Genomic DNA, 26,755 nt, shown 5'->3' with positions numbered 1-26,755 from the left:
GATTCTATTCTATGATTCTATCTCATATGGAGCCACTGCTCCCTTACTACTCCACCTCTCGTTCTCTTACCTTTCCATCGCTAGGATGGGGCTGCCATTCCAAACTGGAGCACAGCAAAGTGGCAAGTAGCCTCTGAAAGTGCAGCAGATGATGTTTAGTTCACTGTAATGATGAAAGAGACTCAAGGCCCAAACATCAGTGAACCTCTGGCCTTCAGCTTCTAGTGTGTGCCAACTGTTCTTTGGATCTAGCTGCTAAAGCCTTCAGAAGCAACACAGTTCTGTTTATACAGGCCCTTTGAGAGAGGCTCATCTATGATCTGTTTATAAATGCTAACACTGCCAATGTGTTCAAGGAGCATATGTAGTTCTGTCTGAAAGAAGACATGCCTCAGTGGAAAGACATCAGCGTCAAATATAATTTCTAAACCATAAACAAACAGCCTCCTGAAATACTTCCTGAGATAACTTCTAATGCGCATGTGAAATATATTTTTGACATATTTCTATAAATAAATAGCGGCAGTGACAAGAAGGCCACAGATGTGATCCTCACTTTGTGGTGTGAGCTGATACCATACACATCTGCACTGAGGGTCCCCCAGAATTTGGTGTAGCAAATCTCTTCTATCTATGCTCCAGCTCTCTCTCCTGCTTTCTTCAGGGCCTCAAAGTGAATCATAGAATCCCTACAGTGCAGAAGGAGGCCATTTGGCCCATCAAGCCTGTACTGACAGCAATCCTACTCAGGCCGTATCCCAATAACCCCAAGTATTTATCCAGTTAATCCCCCTGACACTGTGGAGCAATTTAGCATGGCCAATTAACTCGCACATCTTTGAAGCATGAGAGGAAACCAGAGCAGAAACAGGGAGAATGTGCAGACTCCACACAGACAGTGACCCAACGCCAGAATTGAACCCAGGTCCCTGGCTCTGTGAGGCAGCAGTGCTAACCACTGTGCCACCGTGCCACCCACAAGTCAGGCCATATGATGTGCAGTATCATTCCATTGTCAACACACACACACACACACACACACACACACACACACACACACACACACACACACACACACGTATTAATATTGCATGGACTTCAGAGAAGCTGAAAATAGGAGGGAGTGGGATATTTTTTTAAAGTCTGTTTTTCTTAATTGCCAGCATCAGATGGTGATATTCAACACTCTCCCCACAGCTGACATGCCAGGCAAGTAGCCATTAGCTACCAGTTTACAAAAGATAATAAGCTCCACTTTTAAAATGATTTGATGGCATGTGGTTGGGAACATGACTGGATGTTGTACAGGCACAAGCTAAGATCCTGAAATTCTACATGGAATTAGGCTGTTCCTGTGCTGGGGGTGTGGGAAGAGAGGACGATAGAGAGGATGCCTGTGGAGGGCAGCACGGCTGAGTTAAATAGTGGAGCTGGATAGCTGGGTGAATGGATTATGTGTAGAGAGGACAGGTATGATTTGCAAGAAATGTAGAAGGTTTAGAGAAACAGTTAACTTTTCAGGTCAACAAACCTATTGTTAGTTCCAGTAATGAAAGGTTACCAAATCTCGTGTTCCTATCTCCTCAGAATTTCCAATCTTTTCTGCTTTTGTTTCCGATTTCCAGCATCCGAAGTATTTTGCTTTGCGGTTAGGCTTGGTGATAATGCCTGAGGGGATTTCATGGGTGGCACAGTGGTTAGCACTGCTGCCTCACAGCATCAGGAAACTGGGTTCGATTCCCAGCTTGTGTCACCATTTGTGTGGAGTCTGCACATTCTCCCTGTATCTGTATGGGTTTCCTCCGGGTACTCTGGTTTTCCCCCACAGTCCAAAAGACGTTCTGGTTAGGTGCCATGCTAAATTCATTCTCAGTGTATCTGAATGGGTGACTAAAGGATTTTCACAGTGACTTCATTGCAGTGTTAATGTAAGCCCACTTGTGACACTAATAAATAAACTTAAAACTTCATTATATGACTTCCTATCTTTGATCTCTCTGTCCCTTCAAACAACTTGCCCTCCCATACCCAGTTTTTTTGATAACCATTAATTGAAAGTGATCAGGGAAAATGGGAAGATAAAAAACTTCTACAATTTTTCTGTTGCAGCAGTCTCCTGGAGATTAATGAAGATTCTGCAAGGTGAGGGGCAAAACCTTCTTATTGTCTGGGTGCTCCTTGCTGCAGTGGCCAATTTATTCATTCACTAAGTCTTTGAGGGAGCTCTAATCATCAATATTTTACATCTCTTTAGTAACATTTACTCTTGAGTCAGCTGTGGCTCAGTTGGTAACACACCCACCTCTGAATCACAAAGTTTCAGGTCCTACTCCAGGGGTTTGAGTACAAAATATCAAGGCTGACAGTCCACTGTCAGAGCTACTGGGTGGGATTTTCCCATCTCATTCATTCCCCCCCTCCCCTACCGCTGGCTGCCAGCGAGAATGGAAAATTTGCTCAGCAAGAATACTGCAGCGGCAACGGAGAATCGCAGCCGTGGACGAGGGCGGAGGTTTCTGGACAGTGTCTTTTGGGTGAGATTCTAAGGCCCCATTGGCCTGCTTGAGTGGATCTGAAATATCCCATGGCACTGGTGGTCGTGAAAAGCACTGTATGGATGGAAGTCTTCCTTTTCTTTCTATGGAACATGTTTAAAATTGATCAGGCTTTGTTGAATCTAAAAAACAACTTGGAATTTCAGAGACATGCTTGGTAGGGGAGAAAGGGGAGAGATGATTGGATTCAGGATGTGCCATGACTCTTAGGGAAAAATAAACAGCTGTAGGCGGCGGTTAAACTGACATTTAGTGCTCATAAAGGAGATTTGTTTCAAACAGGATCTGAGTCCTAGCCTCTGGCATTCAAAATCTACAGCCTTGAGACCCTGCCAATCTGTTCAGCTTATCTTGCCTATACTCACTGAGCTATCCCGATTAGCAATTCTTTGGAAGTTCACTATTTTCTAGGAAAAAACATCTGATTTCCTATAACCCCCCATCTCAGCTCCCTTCCCCCCGATTCACTGTTTTAAACTTTATTTATTTTTGTCACAAGTGAGCTTACATTAACATTCTGATGAAGTTACTGTGAAAATCCCCTAGCATACCGAGGGAAAATTTAGCATGGCCGATGCATCTAACCAGCACGTCTTTTGGACTGTGGGAAGAAACCAGAGCACCCGGAGGAACCCATGCAGACACAAGAGAACATGCAGTCTTGGCGCAGGGAGTGATCCAAGCTGGGAATTGAACCCAAGCCCCTGGTGCTGTGAGGCAGCCATGCTAACCACTGTGTCACCGTGGCAGCTAATGTGTCAGTGAGGAATGAAGGACAAGATGCTTGTAACACCAAAGCTACAAGATTACAAGAATAATTCACACACAATGGTGTAGGCACATAAAAGCTCTCTAAATTTTTGAAAATGCAAGAATGCTGCGCTTACTTGTATGTTTACAATGGCCTGCATCATTCACATTTGTACCACTTGTTTCCAGATCTCTATATTTAAAATGCAAACCATGCTATTTATGTATTTTGAGCTTTGAAAGCTCCTTGATGTCACAGCACTTTGTGTTTAATTACAGTGGCACTGTAGGGAGTGGAGTACAGGATAATGTTCTTGCAGTGGTTAACCAACAGCATGTTCAGGCTTTAACAGCCTGCAGATTGCAGAAGTACAGTTTGGGGAGTTTGGAGGAAGAATGGGTTAGGAGATGGTATCTGTCTCAATTTCAACACAGTGTGGGTGTAAACAGGGATACTTATATGTCATTTCAACATAATGGCTGGTCAGTGATGGGTTCCAGCAGGATTCACTTCTCTTTGTCCAGTCAAATCCTATAGATACATGTGTGACAGCAAAATCCGTGGTAGGCTAACAAGACAGTGCTGCCAAAAATGCACAGTAACACTGACTTTACAGAAAGCTCTCTTGCCAGTTAGAATGGTTCAATGAAATTGACCCGTAGAGATGCTTTGGATGTATTTAAATTTCCAGAAGGCATTTGATAAGGAGCCACATCAAAGGTTATTGCGGAAAACAAAAGCTCATGGTGTAGAGGGTAACATGTTGGCATAGACTAAGGACTGGCTTGCCAACAGAAAAGAGATTTGGCATAAATGGATCTTTTTCTGGTTGCCAGGAAGTAACGAGTGGTATGCCCCAGTGATCAGTGCTGGGGACTCAACTTTTTACAATTTATATAAATGACTTGGATGAAGGGACTGAAGATATGATTCTAAATTTGTTGATGGCTAAAGACACATAGAAAAGTAAATTGTGAAGTGGATATGAGGAGGTTACAAAGGGACACAGGTTAAGTAAGTAGGCAAAAATTTGACAAATGGGACAGGATTTTCCTGTCCCAAAGCCAGAAAATCCCACCCAAGGTCAACGAACCTTTACATGGTCTGTGTCCTACTCGTTATGATTCCTACGGCAGGTGGGACGGTAAAATTCCGGTGATGGAGTATAATATGGGCAAACATGAAATTGTCCATTTTGGCAAGAAGAATAAAAAGGAAGCTTATTATCTAAATGATATGAGATTGCAGAGCTCTGTGGACCTGGATATCCCAGTGCATGAAGCACAAAAAGCTAGTATGCAGATACAGCAAGTTATGAGGAAAACTAATAGAATGTTATTGTTTATTGTGAGGACAACTGATTGCAAAATAGAGAGGTAATGCTTCAGTTGTACAGGGCATTACTGAGACCACATGTGGAGTATTGTGTACAGTTTTGGTCTTCTTATTTAAAGAAAAATGCAAATAGATTAGAAACATTTCAGAGAAGATTTACTAGAATAACACCAGCAACGAGGAAAGGTTAGGACAGTTTGGTTTATGTCCTGTAGAGTTTAGAAAAGTAAGAGGTGACTTAATCAAAACTTTTAAGATCCTGAAGGACATTGACCGGGTGAATGTGAAGAGGATGTTTCCTCTTGTCAGAGAATCTCACTGTTTGAAAGTAAGGGGTTGCTCATTTAAAATGGAGGTGAGGAGTGATCTTTCTCTCTCAGAGGATCCTGAATCTCTGGAACGCTCTTCCTCAAAGGACAGTGAAAGCAGGATCTTTGAATATTTCTAAGGCAGGGTTAGATAGGTTCTTGATCAACAAAGGGTAAAAGGTTATTAAGGGTAGGCAGGAACGTGGTATTGAGGGTACAACCAGATCAACTACAATCTAATTGAATGGCAGAACAAGCTTGAGGGGCTAAGTGGCCTATTCCTACTCCTAATTTATGTACATGCATGTTTGTTTTTTTACAGCTGTGTACTACAAACAATGGCTTTTTTCACCGCTGAACCATGAGGCTGTTCCTAAATGGCAGCATTTACGTTGTAATGTGCATACAGTTCAGATCACATGCAAGAAAAATTTGAACTTGCTTTTTTCCAATCCTCTCAGGACACTTTTTAAACATTCCATTCCCTTTTATGTCTTCTCTCTCCACCCCATTCCGGGATTTTTGGCACATTTCTCCTTTTCTCTCCAAACTTTTTCCTGATTTGGTTAAGCTTTCTCCGATAGGTCGCTGAGTGTTGCGAGGGAAATGTTGCTCATTTTGCTCAGTGCCTAAGGGTCTTATGTGTTAGGTATTTGCCTAATTATCTCAGGCCTCAATACAGCTCCTTTTTAATCAGATTATGAGACAGAATCTTGCTGCTGAGTTAGCTCTCTCATTGACACACATATACGGGCAAAAATCAAAAAGATGTTTCTCCCTGTGACAACTAATAGGTCAGAGAGTGCACCAGGCAGAAAACATCGGAATACCACAAAGCTTAAAGGCAGAAAAGCTAGGAGCAGAAAGTCTTCTCGTGTCACACTGGAAATAGGGAAGCTTTCCCGCCAACAACGCATATTTAGAAAATTGGACCTGGGCACTTCTGTCCTCTGGTTAGAATCATGGAATCACTACAGTGCAGAAGGAGGCCATTTGGCCCATTGGGTCAGTAGGGTGCCACAGTAGTTAGCACTGCTGCTTCACAACGCCAGAGATCCAGGTTCGATTCCTGGCCTGGGTCACTGTCTGTGCAGAGTTTGCACATTCTCCCTGTGTCTGTGTGGGTTTCCTCTGGGTACTCCGGTTTCCTCCCACAGTCCAAAGATATGCAGGTTAGATTGGTTGGCCACGCTATATTAACCATAGTGTCAGGGGGATTAGAGGGTAAATATGAGGGGTTATGGGAATAGGGCTTGGGTAGGATTGTGGTAGTTGCAGATTCAATGGGCTGAATGGCCTGCTTCTGCACTGTAGAGTTTCTATGAGTCTTGCACCAACAGCAATCCCACCTCGCCATATCCCCATAACCCCACATATTTACCCCACTAATCCCTCTAACCTAAGCATCCTGGGAATATTAAGGGGCAATTTAGCATTGTGGGGGAGAACTGTACGCAGCACGCCCACATTATGTATTGTCATGGTGAGAGTCCCTGTCATCAGCTGCTGCTAGTCAAAATAACACCTAACATTGTAAAACTGTGAGTATTGGAAATCCAAAATTAAGAATAGCAAATGCCAGAGGGTCAGTTCACAATCAAATCCAACATTTTGGCTGAGGACTTGTTTTCAGAATTGTTCTAATGTAGGGCCCCAGCTCCACTACCTATTTTTCAGACACTGACTAAACTGTAGTGCATTCCTGGCATTTTTCCGCTTTTATCTAAGAACAGGGATAAAGAGCAAGAAATGGGAATTTAACAATAAAAACTGAAAACTAACTATGCCAAGAATTCACACTGTCGACTGGTTTACTTCACCTTGAAGGCCTACACAGGCAAGCCTGATGTGATGCGCGGTTATCCAGGCACTTTTCATGCTCTGGGCCAGCAAGGCCTATAATAACATCTAACGCCACCTCGGCTAAGACCTAAGACCTAAGAGCCTCCACTGGTAACAGGGGGTCTTTTTAAAATGATATTTCAAAATATTTCATTTGAAATTTTAAAATAATATGCTGGCTGTTGCAAAGCCAGATTGCTGCTACATACATTGAGATACTTTGATTTTCAAAGTATTTTTTGGTGGCAAAGGGCTGAGCTGAGTGAGAGGTCTTCCAACACAGTGGTCCTGCTCCATTTAATCCACCTCTGTTATAACCAAGCGCTTATAGTTCTGTTAGCATTTGCAGCTCCTCCAGATGTTTCAGTACAGAATTTTAAAGGCTGCTCCAATGGAAACTGGAACACAAAGGCCAGGAAGTCAAAGTCTTATTTCCTGCTCTGTGCTGAATCTCTCACCTGGAGTGGCAGTAGTGCTCCAGATTCGTGGGAAGGATTCAGGGCCCCTGCTCCTGATTACTTTCCAGGGCACACACATTAATCGTTAGGTGAGGGCAGCCTCAGGTGGATGCTCACCATCATCAAACAGCTTCCAGGGATTCACTCTCCATGCTCACACATAAGGAAAGACAAATGAGCATAAGAAATAGGAACATGACTTGGCCTAATGGTCCCTTTAATGTTCCTTCATTTAATTAAATCATGTTTGATCCACCATCTCAAATTCACTTTCCCACCTAACCTTCATGTCCCTCAATTCTCCAAATAGTCTATTGTGCTCAGTCTTGAATATGCTCAACAAATGGGCACCCACAGCCTAGGAGGTTGCGAATGCTAAAGATGCACAATGCTGTAAATAACAAAATATTACTTTAACTTGATCCTAAAAGTCTGTTGTTTTATCCTGAGACTATGCCCCTTAACTCTAGACTCTGTAGACAAGGGAAACAACTTCTCGACATCTAACCTGCCAAGCTTTCTCAGGATCTTACAGGTTTCAATGAGATCACTTCTCATTTTTTCAAACTCTTGAGAGCATAGGCACATTCTACTTAATCACCAACTTTGGGAGGTAAAGGGGAGATTCCAGTTTTGTGGATTGTCCCATTGATTTGCGAACCCTGTGTTGCTTCTGAGTGGGGGAGGCCTGAAGCTATTAAGTGTCCATCAGCCACTTAACTGGCTAATGTTGGGCCTCCAACCCTGGAGAGTGGGTTCACTGAAGGCAATGCCACCGGAAGCAATGGCTGTGACTGGTACCACACTGAGGCACAGACCAAGATTGAAACTGAATCCCAAGACATTAGTGAGTGAAGGCAGGATGGGGGTCGCAGGGAGGGATCGCAGCGAGGAGGTGGTGGGGTGGGGTGGTGCTAGTCAGAAGAAACGGCAGGGAAGTGGCCTTCAGTGCACCCCCTTCCCCATACCAGGTGTCTTGATCAGGCACAGAATATTTGTCAACAAGGGACACCCCCATTTCATCCTATCTTCAGTTTGCTGTGCAGCCTTTGAGAAGAATGGGAAAGACATCTGGGTTTGGCAGAATTCCTGCGCTACTATCAAATCCTGGCGGCTCAGGGATAATTGTCTTCTTGCTATCGGTGGGTGAGACTCCCACATCAGGATCTTCCCAGCCCCCTCTAACTGGGTACAGTTTTCCCGACATCAGGAAGCTTATGTGGGTATTTCTGCTCATTTCACCACCTCAACCCCTTCTCCTCTCCTGCCCCCCATCCCCATCTCTCACATCATGTCCATCCAGCCCAATGATTGATAGATCATTCAATGATTGATGGGAGTGGAACAATTGGATATAGCAACAAGATTAGATGAAAGAAATATTGGAGAGGAAGTAGGATCTTTTTTTACACAGGTTTGTGAGATTGCAAAACACATCAACAGAGTGACCAAAGCAAATATTTAACATTTATGCATAGGTTATACAAAATGTTGTCGCACGAAGGGATATGAGAGCAGAATGGAGCAGTAGGACAGGGATCAACTCCAATATAGACCTGGTTGGACTGTTTCCATGTAGGTATCTCTATATAACTTCATGCGAAAGATTTTGAGACATTAAAGGAAATTCACAATGTTGATTCCAAGAGATTGCTTCCTGTTTGAAAAGTTCACATTCCATGGGCACAAGTAATAGTAGGAAAGTAGGAGTAAGAATTAAGGTCAGACAAAATGTTATTTTTATCCTAAACATATACTGGAACATGGAATTATTTAGTGGGAAAATGACTGGAAGAGACAGAGGCTGGAATTTTCCGGACATTCATGCCCCGCCGCCACTGCTAGCAAGGATGGAGAATTTGGCGCTCAAATTTCTCTGTTCACTGCGGCATGACCAGAAAATCCCACTGGCACAGTGAGAAACCTCCGTCCAGAATGATTGAGTCCAGGAGGCAATTGAATGTGTTTCTGGAGAGAGATGAGACTGAGGGGATGTGGTGAGCATATCTAGACTGACACGCCATCATAGTACTGAAAAAGTGCTACCAGTAAAGGTGTCATCTTTCAAATGAGCCTGCCTGCCCTCTCAGCTGGATGTAAGTGGCACTTGTTTGAAGAAAAGCAGGGGAGTTCTCCTCAGAAACCCAGCCAGCATTCGTTCCTTAACCACATGTTTAAGGTTCATTCATCAAGTTGCTGTTTGTGGGGCCCATTGGTAGTTGAAACATTACAATGAAGTTCTTTAAACCATCCTGACATCTTGAAAGGTGCTATACAAATGCAAGTCTTTTTTTTCTATTTATTATTAAGAATGTGTAAGAGACACCAAGAACAGACATTTTTTTAATATTCATTCATATGGACATCACTAGCTGGGCCAACATTTATTGCCCATCCCTGAGGACATTTAAGAGTCAACTACATTGCTGTGGCTCTGGAGTCACATGTAGGCCAGAGCAGGTAAGGATGACAGATTTCCTTCCCAAAAGGACATTAGTGAACCAGATGTGTTTTTACAACAATTGACAATGGTTTCATGATCATCTTTAGACTTTTAATTCTGCATTTTTATTAAATTCAAATTTCATCATTGCCATGGTGGAATTTGAACCCTGGTCCCCAGAGCATTACCCTGGGTCTCTGAATTACTAGTCCACTATGCCACTGCCTTCCCCGATCAAACAGTTGCTATTTCAAAAGAAGTTTTAAAACTCTGACAGACTAACCATGCTCTTTGAGCTGCTTGTAATCAAACTGTTTACAATAAGTGATACCACCTGGCTGCCCTGACAGTGGTGGCAGCAACCCCAACCTTGAGTTGATCTGAACATGGATAAAGTTCACCATCATCTGGCAGTACACTTTGTGCAGCACTTGCTTGACCCGACATCAGCAATAACACTGGTTACTTAATACATTCCTGAGCCTGACCATGAACTTGAGCAGATGGTAATACGTCTTTATGTTTCTCAAAATATCATAGACTTCTGAAATGATCAAAGTCCCTGAGAAAGAATGCAGCGCGCTAACAAAAATATTAGATGTTACAAAAGCTGTGCACGCCAGCTGCATCTGTATGACTTTCCCTAAGTCTATTCACAAACCTGCCCCAGCTATAAAATTTCTCCCTAATATTCTGTGTTGTTTCACAGCTGAATTATAAAGTAGCTGTGGGTTTAAGAACAAGACTGTCACCTCGAGATTACTGCTGTAGTTTGTCTAACATTCAAAGCAGACAGTGTTTCCAAGGCTGTCGCCAACACTGGAGTCCAGATAACATCATGAACCACAGGGACAAGGCTGAGCAGTTTATGGAGTTATTTTATCCTTGACGTCAGTTTACAGTTTGCATCCTCGCTGCTGACTTTCTGCTGCTTTAATGGACAGTTTTGGGACACAAGTTAAAACTCTTAAAATGTTTTGTTTAGGATGGCACAGAGAGACCACTTGAGAACATGGAACTGCAAGATGATGAAAAATCAAAGATTATCTAACTTGCCTTCTGCTATCCTGATATAACAATATAACAATAATGGATTTGTTGATTGGTCATAGCAATCAATCTCCATCAATTAATCTACAAGAGACTCAAACATAAGGAGAGAAAAACCCAACAATGGTGCATGAAGAACTTTGCAAACTAACATTACTAAGCTTGTCATATGTCAGGTTTCAAGTTACTTCTGCATCCCAAAATATTATTTTCTGAAAGAAGTCTAATTTACATTCGAATGAATCAAAACCTTATGCTTTCACCATCTCCCTAGACAGCCAATTCCATACATCTATCATTTGCTCACTGAAATGTTTTCACAGATTACTGTGAATTTCTTCTCCTACAAGCACAGGCCAATCCTTTCAATCTATTATTCTGGACAAGATTAAACTGCCTGTCATTGTCCACATGATGTAGTCTCTGTAGAATCACTGCTGCCTCACAGTGCCAGGGACCTAGGTTCAATTCCAGTGATGTGTGGGTTAGGTGGATTGGCCATGCTAAATTGCCCCTTAGGGGGTTTAGCAGAGTAAATACATGGGGTCACAGGGATTGGGCTTGGGTGGGATTGTTGTCAATGCAGGCTCGATGGGCCTCCTTCTGCACTGTAAGAATTCTATGAAGGTTAAAAACGAAACCGTGTCACCTCTTCAACCTCCATTGATCTAGCAAGAACATGACAAAAGTGTGTAATTGTTCCTCATATTCCAATCTCTCCCTCCCTTCAATTATTTTGATTGCTCTGTGCTCTATTCTCTTTATATATCCTTTTGGTACTCCCGGGACTAATATTAGAGGGAATATGTCACCATAACAAGAGTCAGCACCTGCAGGATAGGAAGGGAGAAAACTGGGGGAGGGGGAGGGAGAAGGGAGAATCAGTGAATAAAGTAACATAAGTGACATTGTATGTTGTGCCTTTGGAACAAATTGCCTAAAATTATGATTGATAGATAGCTGCTATAACTGATTAAAAAAGAATTTGATAAGCTGTTGAGAAGAGAACATTTCAGTTAGAGATTGCTGTGATAATGAGGAGTTAAGTGCCACTGTCATATCCTCTGACTTTAATTAATTGTCTATGGGAGTAGCATTTTCTGGGACTTTTCCTAAATCAGTCACAAGTTTTTTTCTCAGCCTCCTCAGGGGAATATTGTGGCTAGAGGGTGAGTTAATAGTATATGAGGTTTCATTGTTGCCTGGATGCCTAAGAAATGATGGACTAATGTTTTTTTCTCATTTTTCCTTTTGCATTGATACAACAATGTTTTCCTCTCAGGCAAGCTGGAGTGACGATAATGTCAAGTATTAGAGTGGTAACTTTATTGCTGGGAGCTTCCACTGCATTGCTGGGAGCTTCCATTGTTGGCTGAGGATTGTGATCTTACCACCACTTCTTTAGCAAGTTGACTTTCAGGAACATTTCAGTCTGGTTAAAGGCTAAACTATATCAAGAATTTATCCTTTATCATGGAAAAATATGCTGAGATGCTTTACAGAGGCACCTCAAACAAAATGTCCCAAAACTCATGTGATAAAAAAGAAATAGCTGAGCCAAAAAAAAAGACTTCAGAAGAGGTGAATTAAAGCTTGGTTAAAGAGTGGCCATCAAAAAGGAACAGAAAGGAGGGATGATGGGGAGTTAGAGGAATTTAGGGAGGAAATTCCAGAGCGTGTAGCTCGGGTCACTGAGGACACGAGTGAGGCAAAGGCACAAAGTGGAATTGTCACTGCAAGTGGGCAGCACAGTGGCACAGTGATTAGCACTGCTGCCTCACAGCGCCAGGAACCCGGGTTCGATTTCAGTCTTGGCTGACTGTGTGGAGTTTGCATGTTCTCCCTGTATCTGTGTGGATTTCCTCTGGATGCTCGGGTTTCCTCCCACTGTCTAAAATGCCACTTAACATCCCAAGATGTGTAGATTAGGGGATTAGCAGGGTAAATACGTGGGGTTACAGGGATTGGGCCTGGATAAGATGCCCTGCTGGAGAGTCAGTGTAGACTTGATGGGCCTAATGGCCTTCTTCTGCACAGGGATCCCTCCCTGGACTCAGATTCCCACTGTCCCAGCCAACCTGAGTCACAATTGGTTGCTTATGCAGGGTTAAGAAGCCAGTTTTCTGCACAGGTCAGGACTGATCATTTAATTGATTACAAATGCAGCCTGGTGAATGTAAGATAGCTGGGAATGTTACCAAAAATCTAAAACAGTAAGATACAAATTTTGCCTCTCATGTCTCACACCCTCCACAACGGGTGCACTGTGGCTGCAGTGTGGGCCATCTACAAGGTGCACTGAACCATCTCGCCAAGACTTTGTTGGCAATGCCTCGCACATCTGACACCTGTGCAACTCACGACAAGCGCAGCAGGCACATGGGCTCTACTCAAAGTCAAATGCCATTCTTGCTTGGAGCCATGCCACCAATCCTTCTTTGGCACTGGGTCACACTCCTGGAACTCCCAGCAAGCAACACTTTGAGCATACCTTCACCACACGGAATGTAATGGTTTGAGAAAAGCTCACCATTACAATTGGGATAGACAATTAATATTGGCGAGCCAATGATGCCCACATCCCCTTAATGAATTTTTTTAAAGCATAAAGGTTGGATGTAGAGTTATGTTCCCTAGTTATCTCCCATTCATCCCTCACCATCTCCACATTCCTCATCGCAGGAAGTTTTTTTATCAGCCTTTTGGGAAGAGGAGCAGTGAGATTTAAGCACATGGACTGATGGGAACAATAATCAGAAGGATAATCTCATGTTGCTTTCATACATCACTGATCAGGAAAGTAAATATGTGAATGAATGGAACAGATCCCAAATTGGCTAATTTATTCCATTGCTGCTAACTGAAGGAATATTTTCCATATTTATATACTTATCACCTCAGAGCTACTTTGGAACTGATTCCTACTTTCTGTTTGCTCCCTCAGAGTGCTCTTCCAGATACAGACAGTTGTACAAATACACAGAAATGTATCATGTATGCACAAACATACAGGAAGAAAATGCAGATAGATACACAGATCGTAAAATATACATGTTAACCTAAACACAGATGTGAATAGACAGCCATCAACTCCTCCGTTAAAATTAATTTATCAGTTGAGTGTCTTGATGCTCACTGATCAGTTAATTACTGGGTATGCACAGAACTATAGACCCAAGTTTGAGTTTCAATCTGTGTTTAGTTAGTTGATCTCAGCCAGGAGGTTGGCCCTAGGCTGGGAGCAAAACACATCAATAGTGTTCTTACTTCTGATTGAAACACATATACACACTGGGTAGCAATGTCAGAAATAGAAAAGAGACTGGAGCTGGTATCTGATATTTTCCAAGGCTCAATGTCCTGCCAACCTTGACAATCAGCAATTTTTTGCTCTCGCCTGTGGAGTCATACAGTACAGAAGAGGCCCTTTGGCCCATTGAGTCTAAACTGACAAACGACTCTGAATCTACACCAATCCCACTTTACAGCACTTTTCCGATAGCCTTGAATGTTATGGCATTTCAGGTGTTCATCCATGTACTTTTTAATAGGTTGTGATGTTTCCCACATTCCAGACTCCCACCATCCTTTGGGTGAAAACTATATTCCTCAAATCTCCCCGAAACCTCCTGTCCCTCACCATTGACCCTTCAGCTAAGGAGAACAGTTGCTTGCTACCCACTTTGCCCATATGTCTCATTGTTAAATGCAGGATCCATAGATGCAGGACACTGGTTGCTAATCCACTAAAATGCCATTATTTATTTTGTGAACCTTGTTCATGTACACTGGCTTGTTATTAGCCACAGGAGGGATCTCAGCCAAGCCAAATCCTTGTCCATAAGCAAAATCTATAGATTTGTTCTTTCAGAATGTAGAGAGTAATCAAAAGAGGGTGGTTTCTTGTCCTCCCCCAGTGTAAAGCTAATTGTACTGTCCACTGTCACTTTGTCTGTTACCAAATAATTTGGCTAACAGACAATGGATTAAACCGAAAAGCCTCTCTGGCCTGTACAATTATGATATTGTACAAACCTACTGCCAAAAGAAAATCACATTCATCTTAATTTTTCATTCTCACACTACCATGTCCAGCATTCCAACTGGCACTACCATCCACTCTGAAGCTGGAGTGTGAAGCACAGCATTCAACTCCTTCCCAATGTTTCTCAATGTTTAGCACTTTCATTGGGGGGAGGGGGGGTGGTTTGATTCTATGGACTATGAACCTAGGCTAACCAAGAGAATGTTACAGTTTTGCACCTCATTATGGGAAACACAGAAGAGCTGGCATCCTGATTCGGGGGCGCCAGTCACTTTGACATAGGTTCTATCATAAATTCAGTTGATGTTCCTAAGATGTGAAGCATTTTAAGTTGTTGAAATTGATAAAGCAGGGATATATTGCTGAGGCTTTATGGGACTGTGGTCATAACATATTTGGAATATTGTGAGCAATTTTGGGCCCCATAACTAAGGAACTATGTGCTGGCTTTGGAGAAGGTCCAGAGGAAGTTCACTGGAATAATCCCGGGAATTAAAAGCTTGACGTGTGAAGAGCATTTGAGGACTCAATGAAGTTTAGAAGGATGAGGGGCGAATCTCATTGAAACTTAAAAAGTCCTGGATAGAGTGGACTTGGAGAAGATGTTCCATTAGTAGGAGAGACTAGGATCTGAGGGCACTGCCTCAGAGTAAAAGGATGACCGTTTAGAACGGAGATGAGGAGGAATTTCTTCAGATGGTGAATCTATGGAATTCATTGCTACAGAAGGCTGTGGAAATCAAGTCATTAGTGTATCTAAGGCAAAGTTAGATAGGTTATTGATTGGTAAAGGGATCAAAGGTTATGGAGAAAGGTGGAAGAATGGGTTTGAGAAACATATCAGCCATGATCAAATGGCAGAGCAGACTTAATGGGCTGAATAGCCTAATTCTGCTCCTATATCTTATGGTCTTACGGTGCCTGAATGCAAAGATTCAAAAGTAGAATTGACAGCAAATTTTTGCTCATCCACAGGCATGGCAGGATGATAAGGGTGGAGGATTATTAAGAAGGTAGTGCCCTCTTGGTATAAATTATGCACGTCCCTTCCTATATTCTCCTTTCTCTATTCTGTTGCAAATCATGGAATTACCCCTCATTACCTCCACCATCTCTTTATGTTCTGACAAGCTGGAAACTTCTCAACTATGAAAAGAATGTTTCATTCTGTTGCATGCTTCACCGAAACAAAATTCACTTTTAATCTTATTCCCAAAGCAACTGTAGCCTGAGCAAAAATGAAGTACAAAGATCAAGATAGGCACACCAAAAGGCCAGAATCTAGAACAAAGGAACAAATTGCTTCAAGCTGAATGAACCTAATTGCAGCTAAAGTTCAGGTCTTACTCTCTACTGCCGAAGCTTTCAGTATATTGTTATTCTCTTCATTTTTAGTATGGATTCTTCCTCACACTCCTCACAGAAAAGTACGTTTTGTTCCAAAGTTTGTACTCAGATTAGGAAAAGGTTTATCGTTGGAATCCTGTGTCTGTGTCTGGTTTGTCTCTCCTTTATTCTCTGATCCAAAGTATTCACCTCTGACTCTGGCCTGTTTGTGTTTTGCTGATTTATGGTCTATTTATATTGAAGAACTGCTTAAAGTAATCCTGTAGCAGTTACCTTGGGCTGTTGGAGCAGTGCAAATCATCTTGTTTATAATGGGCTGAATCTACAAGCTTGCGAACATACTGCTTTTTTAAAGTCACAATTCCAAAATTCATTCTGGCACCTCAGTGTCTGTCTAGGCCAATACGCATACAATTGTCTTCTGGTGTTCAACAGATCAGCCATTGTTGGCAGTGAGACAAAATGACTAGCAGAAATACTGTTTGCTTGCCAGAGTGCCATCATCAAAACCTCAGGTAGAAGGTGTGTGAGAAGGTCTTGTAACCTTGGAGATATGGCAACCTCTGGACAAACAAGTTGCAGGAGAGTCATTATCCAAAATGTACACATAACATGTTCTGCTGGTGTAAAAATAAAAAATATTTCCTGAAGTGTACTGAGTCGACAATTTTAATGATATTTTACAGAAATATGGGTCCTTTCTTCTTTCCTTTTTAAATCAATTTGCTCCTTTTGTCTTCTCTTTGTTGGAGTAGTTTCACCACTCCCTTTTAATAAACTGTCTAGGAAGCCATCCCCTGAGACCTGGCAAACTATTTTTCCAGGAAACTTTATTTCTGACAAACAGCTCAGAACTGGTTTTATCACTGATAGATTGGTATGTTTAGGGTTTATGTATAGTAGATAGTTCCTAGGACGCTCAATTGTTCCCTCTTCTGTAGACAGATTTTGTTTCTTCTCTAAGCCATGCATGAGTTCATTAGTCCAATATCCAGGTAAATTTAACAAGACCGAGTGTGAAAGAGAAATGTCTTGTTACTGCCCTTGGCTTGCTGGGATATATCACATACCATCCTCTAATCTTCTTGTCTTCAGTAGGCCGGAACAATAACACTTTGTCAGATTTCATGGCTATAAAGCACTAGGCAGGTTTATTGAATTAATAGTATTGAACACAAAATATATATTGCAGCAATTAAATTTTTTATTGATCTCCTTGAAAAGTCAAAAAGATAAGAACAGGAGGAGGTCATTCAACTCTTTGAGCCTGTTCTGCCATCCATCAGTTCATTGTCACTGCAGGCTCGATTGGCCAAATAGCCTCTTTCTGGACTGTAGGGATTCGATGATTCTATATTTCAATATCTCTACTTAACAAAGACACAGGTGCTACCGTTCCATATTAAACTGCAAGAAACAATGCCTTTGCATCTTCGGTGGCTATCCTTCATCACAGGTTCCATTGATTAGCTCAATTCCTCTGCTGGTCTTGGATTGGCTGTATCAGGATATAATTCAATAAAACTGAAGCCCCAAATTCCTATGAAAATATCCCAGAGAGCCAAAAATAGCAAATACTGTTTTTTTTCCCTTACCTGCATTAGATACCCATTCATTCACAGGTTTCCACACAAAGTCAAACATTGAGCAGTGTGGAGGATTTCTTGCATGCCTGTATCTGACCAAAGTGCCAAGCCAACAAAATTGAACACCAAAAAAAAGGCACTTGCATTTAAATAGGCCATTTCACAATCACATGGACATCTCAAAGGGCTTTATAGCCAATGATGTATTTTTGAATTGTTGCCACTGTTGTAAAAGCAAGCACCCACAAACAACAGCAAATTAATGGCTGGAATTCTCCCATCTCACCTGCCACTTGAAATTAGAGGGCAGGTTGTGGAGAATGTGAAAAGTCATTGACAGTCGGACAGGAATTTCCAGCTTTTAGACCAGCGCAGCCGGAAAATTCCGGCTTATGTGTTTTTTAAATGATTTTGAATGGTAAATATTAGCCAGGATGATGTCTGGAGTTCCCCTGCCCTTCTCTGAATAATACCATGAGAGCTTTTACATTTACTTGAGAGGATAGGCAGAGTCTCAGTGTAACATCAGAAAGAACACCTTCAACAATACAACACTCCTTCAGCACTAAGTTGAAATGCCGACCTAGATTTTCTGTTCAAGTTTCTGTAAGTTGGGCTCCAACCCACAATCTTTTGGCTAGCAGACAAGTGCTCAAATTTTCACTCCTTAATCAGGTATGCAGATGTGGAAAATTTTCTGACGCTGTAATCCAACTTGAAAGAAACTTCCCTGAATGCTGGGAATAGACCGAATGGGAATTAGTCTAGGAGTAGGCTGAATGCTAAAAAGCATTGCCCATCACCCCTGGAAACAGTGAGAGTCAACCACAGAGACTACCATGTGCCAAAGCCACCATTGCTGCTCTGTGTTTCACCTCAGCTATAACAAAAACAGTAAGGCCCTCTAGCTCTGACCCTCACACTCTTCACTCCCCACACACTGCCCATGTGCCATCCATGCTAACTCATGTCCCACATCTACCCCAACAGCCCCTAATATGCTCCATGCCAACTTTTGGCCACTCATATTTTCCATTTTAAACTTTGCCCCCTCACCCACCTCCATGACCACTTATAGCCTCTATGCTAGTTTCAACTCATGCTAATCCATGAACCCATATTCCTAAGGCCCCTCAGATGCTCCATTCCACTATCTCTCGCCCTCATACCCTCTGTATCCTTAATAACCACTTAGAGCTGTCAATCAAGCTATAAACTTACAAACTACGAAACTGATAAGTTATGGGTGCTAATACAACAATGATAGCCATCAGGCTTATGTCAACAAACAGCTATAGAAATTGCAAGCACCAATTTTTTATCACTGAGAAACATAGCTGGTTGCTTATCAAAATTTAAAGAGCAGAGGATTTAAATGACTTAATAGACCCTATCCAGGTTTTACGCATATTCATGTCCAATCTTAACAATCCAAAACCAGTACCTGACTTTTCTGTGGAACATCGATAGGTTTAGACCTTCTCCTTCAATTCACAAATCCCATGAGTTGTGTTTCAGAAACCACGGTTTGAATTGCTTCTGAGTGAAAACAGCTGTTTTTTAAATGTGCTACCTCCATGAAACATATGCCCCTAGTGAAAATGGTGGATGCCAGTTATGGAGGCAGGACTTCCAGATTTGGGGCTCTGGTGCCATCCAGGCCTTCCATCACCATAAAAATTCAGGTTATGAATGCTATAAATTAAGCCATAGCTCTAATTAAAATGGAAAATGTCAAGAATATTTCTTAAGAGCAATACATTTGCAGTGACTCTTTTGTAACTCATGCCATAACTGCATATTATTTGCAGTTAGCAGAAACAGCTATCAGCATATACCTTTAACCCTGGGAATCTGCATAAATAGAAGAGGACAATGTACATTGGAATAAGAAGTACCCAAAATAGGGACAGGATATCTCTTCGCAAACCAAGAAATGGAAAGAGATCTGGATATGATTATTGACTCTTCATGGACGACTTGCAGTAAAAGTGTCATAAACAATGCTACTCAATTACTGGGGAACATCTTAATGGTATTTGAATGTGTGTGGGAGTAAATTATTCTAACATTTTATAGAGATAACAGAGGTGAAATATCTGTAATACAATTGCTTTTGGACATTCCACCTTCGAAAGCTTATCAATCCATTGCTCCCACTTTATACATGTCTTTTTTAATGAAAATTCAGACAAGAAATCACTAAATTATAAGAAAAAAGAACTGAAAAGAGGATCCAGGAGTGACATGCCAAGTCTTTTAAAAGTTGTGGGCTACAGATGATGTAAATATACCAAGTTATTTCTCTTGGATCTTGAGCACAGGGCTCCTTCAAAACATTAACTGGATGGAATAAAGTAGAATGTATATTATCTATCCAAGGAGATTAAATGAACATATCAGGTATTTAATAGGACAGTCTATGCATGGGTTGTAGAATCAGATTAAATCAGCAGGGTACGAGACTTGATAGGATAGATTTTACAATCCCCATTGTAAACACAAATGCTTCTGCCATTGTCTGCAAGTGTGAAGCCCTTAGACCTACTTCCCAGCAAAATAACTATGCCTTTCATTAATTTAGAACAACCTATTGTTTAGACAAACTCCAGAACAGGATCACATGACCCCTTCACTTCACCTTAAATTAGAGACACACTGCCAACATTACAACTGTATAAACCTCATAATTGTAACAATGATCATTGGAAAAGATCAAATGTGTGTAGTTTTGTGATTAACAAGGTAGATCATACATTGCCTGTTGAAAAGGATTAAATTAATTAGGTTGAGCAATTGGTAGGGTATCTGGTGGAAGAAGTGTAAATGGAAGAGTTTGAATAGTTGATAGGGTCAACAGTAAATGAAATAAAAACAGAAAATACTTAAGTATTCAACAGGCCTGGCAACATCTGTGGAGAGAGAATCAGAGTTGATGTTTCAGGTTGATGATTTTTCATCAGTACTAAAATGTTGGTTGGAATTCTCCAAAATTCTCCAGTTCAGTTGCAACGAATGGAGACTTGGCTGAATGCCAAAATCTCCGTTCTCCCTAACAGGAGTGACAGGGTGTGCAAGACCAGAGAATTTTGGCCATTAACTCTGTTTTTCTCTCCATAGATGCTGCCAGGCCTTCTGAATATTTCCAGAATTTTCTGGTTTGATTTCAGATTTCCAGCATCCTCAATATTTTTCTCGTGTGTATATAGGTTGTGAAAGAAATTAAATGTGTCGGGTGTTTGATAGGGTTGATTGCACAATAGTGGGAAAGGAGCACGCTAATGGCTAACTGGTTTCTATATTTTACCTCCTGTTGCAGATAACATTTCAGATGAAGGTGAACTAGTAACATTAGGAGGAACTGAAGACAAAAACGATTCTGCATTGTCTGTAACCTCTGTACCTGGGAGCGAAAGGATTGATACTGATGAAGACAGCAATGAATCCAGTACTGCAACTTCAACAGAATCAAATTCAACTGAAGATGGCATATCTGACATTGATGACGCCGAAGGTACTTTTCTCAAATGAAATGCATAATATAGCGTGGCAGCTTAAAAAAAGGTTAATGAAATGCTAGTCTTTCTCATAAGAAGTACAGAATATAAAAATAAAAAGTAGTATGACCACACTGCAATCTCACTACAATGATACCATAAATGAGAGATTGGAACTATGAACAAAGGTTCAAGACATGTTTTATTTAGTGGAACAGAAAGTTAAAGGAGGATTCAAAAGAAGGTTAATTTTTCAAAATGTTTTACAAAGGTAGACAGTAAATAATTGGTGAATCGGTCACAAAGGAGCATAGACTGACTCAAAGAATGGAGAGAAAGTGTGATGAGGTTTATTTTGCACAGAACGTTTTAATGCATTTGGCGTTAAGTCAGAAGCCTTGACATAAGTTAAAAGGTATGCAATAGGATATAGAACCATTGAAGGTTACGGAGGGAAATATCAGACAGAATACCTGCTCCTGACCTCCATGCATCAACCACTTTTGGACAGAGAGTGTGCGGACATTGGCCAAGAGTAGAATCAGGTTTGACAGTACTGCCACACATGGCGGAAAAGCCTAACAACACTCTGACTATGGGCGCCTTTGAAGAATGGCTGCTTGAGGGAGGTACCAGAGGATGGCACGTCCCTGTGGAGACATACTCTAGCAGCAAGAATGAATAAAATAATAAAAAAAAGAGTCAGCACAAGATAGGAATGAAAACCCTTGGACAGATTAATGATCACATCTAATTCAGTCACAAGATATAACATGATGAAAACATGAGCCACAGTTTAATTTACCTAAGAACACCATTTCTTTGTCTTCTTTCCAGGAAAGGACTTCCTAGAAATGCTGACCCTGATTGGGATAATAGTTGGTGCCATTGTAGCAGTGATTATCGTCCTAACGATTGTTGTTGTCATCATTAAGAAAATGTCCGGTGGTTACTCGTAAGTAAATCATTGTTTGGTGACGTTTGTTTAATGCTGGCCCAGAAGTACAAAAAGATCTCTACCTTAGATCCAATGGGCCAAAACATTCAGACCCAACAGAACATTTAGAAATACAGGGTCCAATTCTCCCATCCTGACCCGCAACTTTTCTGGTGGGTCGGGGTGGTAGATGTGCTTTGCCAGTCTTGTTCCGGGATTTGCACATGTGCTGGGAATACACGCGCATCTCCCTGAGCCGGTGAACAGTTGGAGACCAGACCATGCTGAAAACCAACAGGAAGACAGGTAAGTAATTTGGATCTTTTTTAATGTATTTTAAATATATTATAAATGTCATTTTCGGGAACTTGCCGGTCCCGATTGAATCTCCTACCCCGCCAGGAGTACTTTATTCAGGTAGTCTGCTGGTCTGCTGGGTGGGGGTCTGCCTCCTGGGGGAGTCTGACCCCAGGGGCATCAACAGGGGCGGGATGTCTGCCGGAATAAAGTGGGGTGGGGAGATCGCCACTGCTGGGGGGAATGGGCTGGACATCAGGGGCGCTCTGGGACAGGGGTTGTGTCAGAGCTGGCCAGGGAATTGTTGTGGGGGCCGCAATCGGTCCATGGGGGGTGCTAGAGGGACAGCACGGTGAGGGTCTCGGGCAGGCCAGAGATTGAGCTGGCCAGCAAACAGGGAGACTGACAGATAGGGGCCAATGCGCATGCACTGAGTTCCAGGACTGTCAAACTGTGGCGCGAATAAGCTCCACCCCCTGGATTTGTACTGAGATTCACAACTGGGAGCTCTGCAGTGCGCAGAGTGGGGAGATTCGAATGAGAAACTGAACTGTCGGAACAGTCGCGTTCTGGAACAGCTTTCCCACCAATTCAGTGCTTTTGGGAGAATCGCTCCCACAATTTCTAAACTTGCAGAAGACACTCAATTGCAGGGATAAAGTCAATACTGAGGAAGTCTGCAACAAATTACAGGAGAGCACTGATAAGCCCACAGAATGGAAAATAATTGGCATAGGAAGTTCAACTCAGATAATTTGCATCTGCGTGTATTCTCGCTGGGTGCTGTGGTTTCCTCCCACACTCCAAAGACTTGCAGGTTAAGTGGATTTGCCACACTAATTTGCATATGAGTGTGTGCCCTGTGATGAACTGGTGTCCTGTCCTGAATGTACCTTGCCTAGTTACCAGTGCCTGTTGGGATAGGCTCCCACTCCCTGCGACCCTGAATTGCAGTAAGTGGTCAAGTAAAAGTGAAATGGTGAAAGGATTAACAGGCTTGCAAAAAGATGGGGATGTCCTAAAATTATGAAAGATTTGGATAGAGTGGATACTGAGAGAATGGCTGGAAGTCTACCTCCTCTACCTCCTCACCAGCCACAGAATTGGGTCCGACAACAGAAATCTCCGATGACCTCAGGCAAGTATTTCTGGCCTTGCCCGGGTGGGGCTATAAAATCCCACCCATTGTTTCCTCTTGTGGAGAAGAGCATAATTGGAGGCCATCAATGTAAGATAATCACTAAGGAATCCTCTAGGAAATTCCAAAGAAACTTCTTTACCCAAATAATGGTGAAAATGTGGTACTTGCTACCACAGGAAGTTGTCGAAGTGAATAGTTCAGATGCATTTAACAAATGTATGAAAAAGTGGGGAATAGAGAGTTATGATGGTAGATTTAGATCAGGAAAGATGACAGAAGGCTCAAGTGGAGCACAAACATCAGCACTGACTGACTGGATTCCCATTGCTGATTGCTGTCCAGCAATCCCCAGTATGAAAATGCACATCTGGATTTAGAATGAAGAAAGAATTAGGTTTGTTTATGCTGACACAAATAACCATATCACCCTTACAAACCAGTGTCCAGCCTCACACATGAGAAGTGACTACCATGGTGAGAAACCAACAACAATCACCTTTACCTATACGGTATCTTTAATGTAATAAAACGTTCATAGGAGAACTATAAAACAACGTATGATACTGAACCGCATAAAGAGATGTTAGGTCAGATGACAAAGAGCTTTGACTAAGAGGTAGGGTTTAACAAAGGTCTTAAAGGAGGAAAGTGAAGTAAAGAGGTGGAGAGATGTGGGGATAGAATTTCCTAGGGTTTATGTGACTAAAGGTGTGGCCATCAGTGGTGGAGCAATTAAAATCAGGAATACTCAAGAGGTCAGAGATAGAGGGACTGGAGCAAACACGGTGACATTAATGAAATAGAAGAGTTTCTGGGGGGTGTGCAGCTGCAGAAAAGGACAGTCTGTGTCTGAAAAGACAGATGAAAGTCTGTCTTTCATTGACACTGAAGGTGAAATGATAGATTTGCTCCATAATAAAGGAAAATTGAAGCCACTGTGATTGGCCTAAATTTACATTCAAGGTGGAGCACAGATATCTATAGATCTATCGGGAATTACATAGATAGGGGAGGAATCTAAAAACAATGCAAACTTTAAAATCAAAATATTGTCTAACTGGGAGTTAACTGGATGACAATGAATGGGACTTGGTCTGAGTCAAGACAGCTGAGATTTGGATTATCTCAAGTTTACAGAGAGTAGAAAATCGGAGACCCGCCAGGAGTGCATTGGGGTTGTAATGTTTAGAAGTAACAAAGGCATGAATGAAGGTTTTAGCAACAAATGAGCTACTAATAGAGGTCATTGTCACTTGTGAAACAGTACACCAGAATGATCACCATCAAGATAGGGTTAAAGAGAAGGAAACAGTAAGGAAAAATTTAGAAAAGGAAAATCTTAAAGAAAAATTTAGAACATATTGATTTTTATAGCATGCTCTCCTCCCATCAGGAGTGCAAGTGTACAATGAATGCTATTTCTTTCTTCCAACCTCCCATAACTTTTCACGTGCTGTGGAACTAATACGGTTGAACATTATGGTATCAATTAACCTATGTATAGCGAGGGTCTATACAGATAAAGATTTGACACTGTGCATTGTTATATTGTTCTGATGCAATCCTTTCTAAATGTTCACAGGCCCTGAGCTGCTTAGATGAGCAGAGGTGACTATCTGGTGGTTCTGAAGTGAGAATGAAGTCATTTATATCAGGACAACTGGAGTCAGTGAAATAAAATTTGAGTCGCACTTTGCCAACTTTTCTTGGATCCAACAATGTCTGACTATGAGAGCTGGCTGAAATCTGTCTTTGCTCTTGAAGGGCTGAAATCATTTACTTTATGTTTGGAGTGGAAGGAATGGAGGAGAGAGGGTGGGGATTGTCACTTAGTACAAGCCCAGTTGTATGTATTTTACATGGAATAATTGGGGGCTTTGTTCACCAAAGAACTTAAAGTTTTCCTCCAGATATTTTTCTTCTTTTCTATTACCTTTATTCTCTCTACTCCAATGGAATTGGACACTTAAGGAACAGCTTGATGCTGTGCTGGGGAAAGAATAGCATTTGTATTATAAAAGGAATGGGATCAAATTGGCCACAAGAGCTGCTATCTTCATCTGACCCTTGTAATGCTCTGCTGGGATTGGGTCACTGGGGGGAATTATTGGATGACCATTCAGAAGTCTGAAAAGCATCTGGCATATTCTTTATCTCCTGGGACTGTTTGATGCTGTCACTGGATGAGAAGTGAAGATGAGAATACTCTCCAGTGGCAAGCTGTCAAAATGACAGCAGACTTGTGATTCCCAGAACTTGCTGAACAATAATTAATCCCAATGGTTTTAGTCAACTGCCTGGAGATCCTCTGATGGCCCTGTTGATAAATGTTCCGCCTGGTGTGGAGCACACGGAGCAGAGAGTGAACCAAATGGGTATGTCTTTAAGCACTTTTATCTGCCTTGGGTTAAAGCTCTCAGTGGCTGGAGACACTGGAGATTCTTCTAGGTTCCTTTTTTGTGGGAAATGTCACTTGGGGGTGGGGGGGAAACAGTTTCCACATACACGTGTAGAATTTAGACCCTTCAGTTAACGAGCAGGGTGGCGGATTGTCACTAGTCTTCTCTCTGTGAATATTCCTATCCATTAATCAGAATCTATAAATGACTGACTCTGTTGCAGGACTCCATGAAAAGTCATAACCCTGCTTTAGAAAGTGTAAGGGACACTGATATTTACAAGTGTTTGAATAGAATAACTTTCCATTCTTCTGTAAACAATTGCCATAACACAAGATACCTTCAACAAAACAGTGTTTTTATAATGTGTGCTTTTTTGTTTTTACCAATTAAAGATATTGTTACCAAAATGCACCTTGTTCTTTATTTGTTTCTGAACATTGGTTAAATAATAAAACTAATGGTCATTCAGTGAAGCCTGTCTCTGAGATACATACAAGGATGATTCCAGTTTCAAGGCCTGACATGTACTCTTAGCTGATTTCAGCAGTGAGGCAAGGTTACTACTGCTGGCCTTAGCACTTCCAGATTTACAGAAAAAAAAGCAGCTGGAGATAGAACACTTATCTCCAGTCCATGCATTTTAAATGGAAAATCCTTCCCATTTACGTGATTCCTCCCAGTAACCCTTGCTAGATGTGTGTGCGTGTGTGTGTGTGCACATACCAGCTGAGGACAGGTTCCACCATTGTTGGAACTGTACC

The 26,755-nt window shown here is 41.8% G+C and overlaps 1 protein-coding gene across 2 annotated transcripts in view; it reads left to right on the top strand.

Moving 5' to 3' along the window:
* Positions 1-26,395, top strand: part of pdpn (podoplanin) — a 33,900-nt gene extending 7,505 nt beyond the window's left edge. The window contains exons 2-4 of one of the 2 annotated variants that reach the window (XM_080215336.1): positions 21,040-21,234; positions 22,055-22,172; positions 25,175-26,395. In XM_080215336.1, coding sequence (XP_080071462.1) covers positions 21,040-21,234; positions 22,055-22,172; positions 25,175-25,181 — 320 coding nt within the window. In that variant the 3' untranslated portion in view covers positions 25,182-26,395. Of the gene's footprint in view, positions 1-21,039; positions 21,235-22,054; positions 22,177-25,174 lie in introns of those variants that run through there. The other variant, XM_080215337.1, reaches the window with a different exon arrangement.
* The last annotated feature ends 360 nt before the right edge of the window (positions 26,396-26,755 follow it).

This window comes from Carcharhinus amblyrhynchos, chromosome 30 (assembly GCF_965287045.1).
Source record: "Carcharhinus amblyrhynchos chromosome 30, sCarAmb.v2.hapA, whole genome shotgun sequence".
Lineage (NCBI taxonomy): Eukaryota > Metazoa > Chordata > Chondrichthyes > Carcharhiniformes > Carcharhinidae > Carcharhinus > Carcharhinus amblyrhynchos.
Note: the sequence above shows the minus strand (reverse complement) of the source record. Positions and strands in the feature narration are given on the sequence as shown.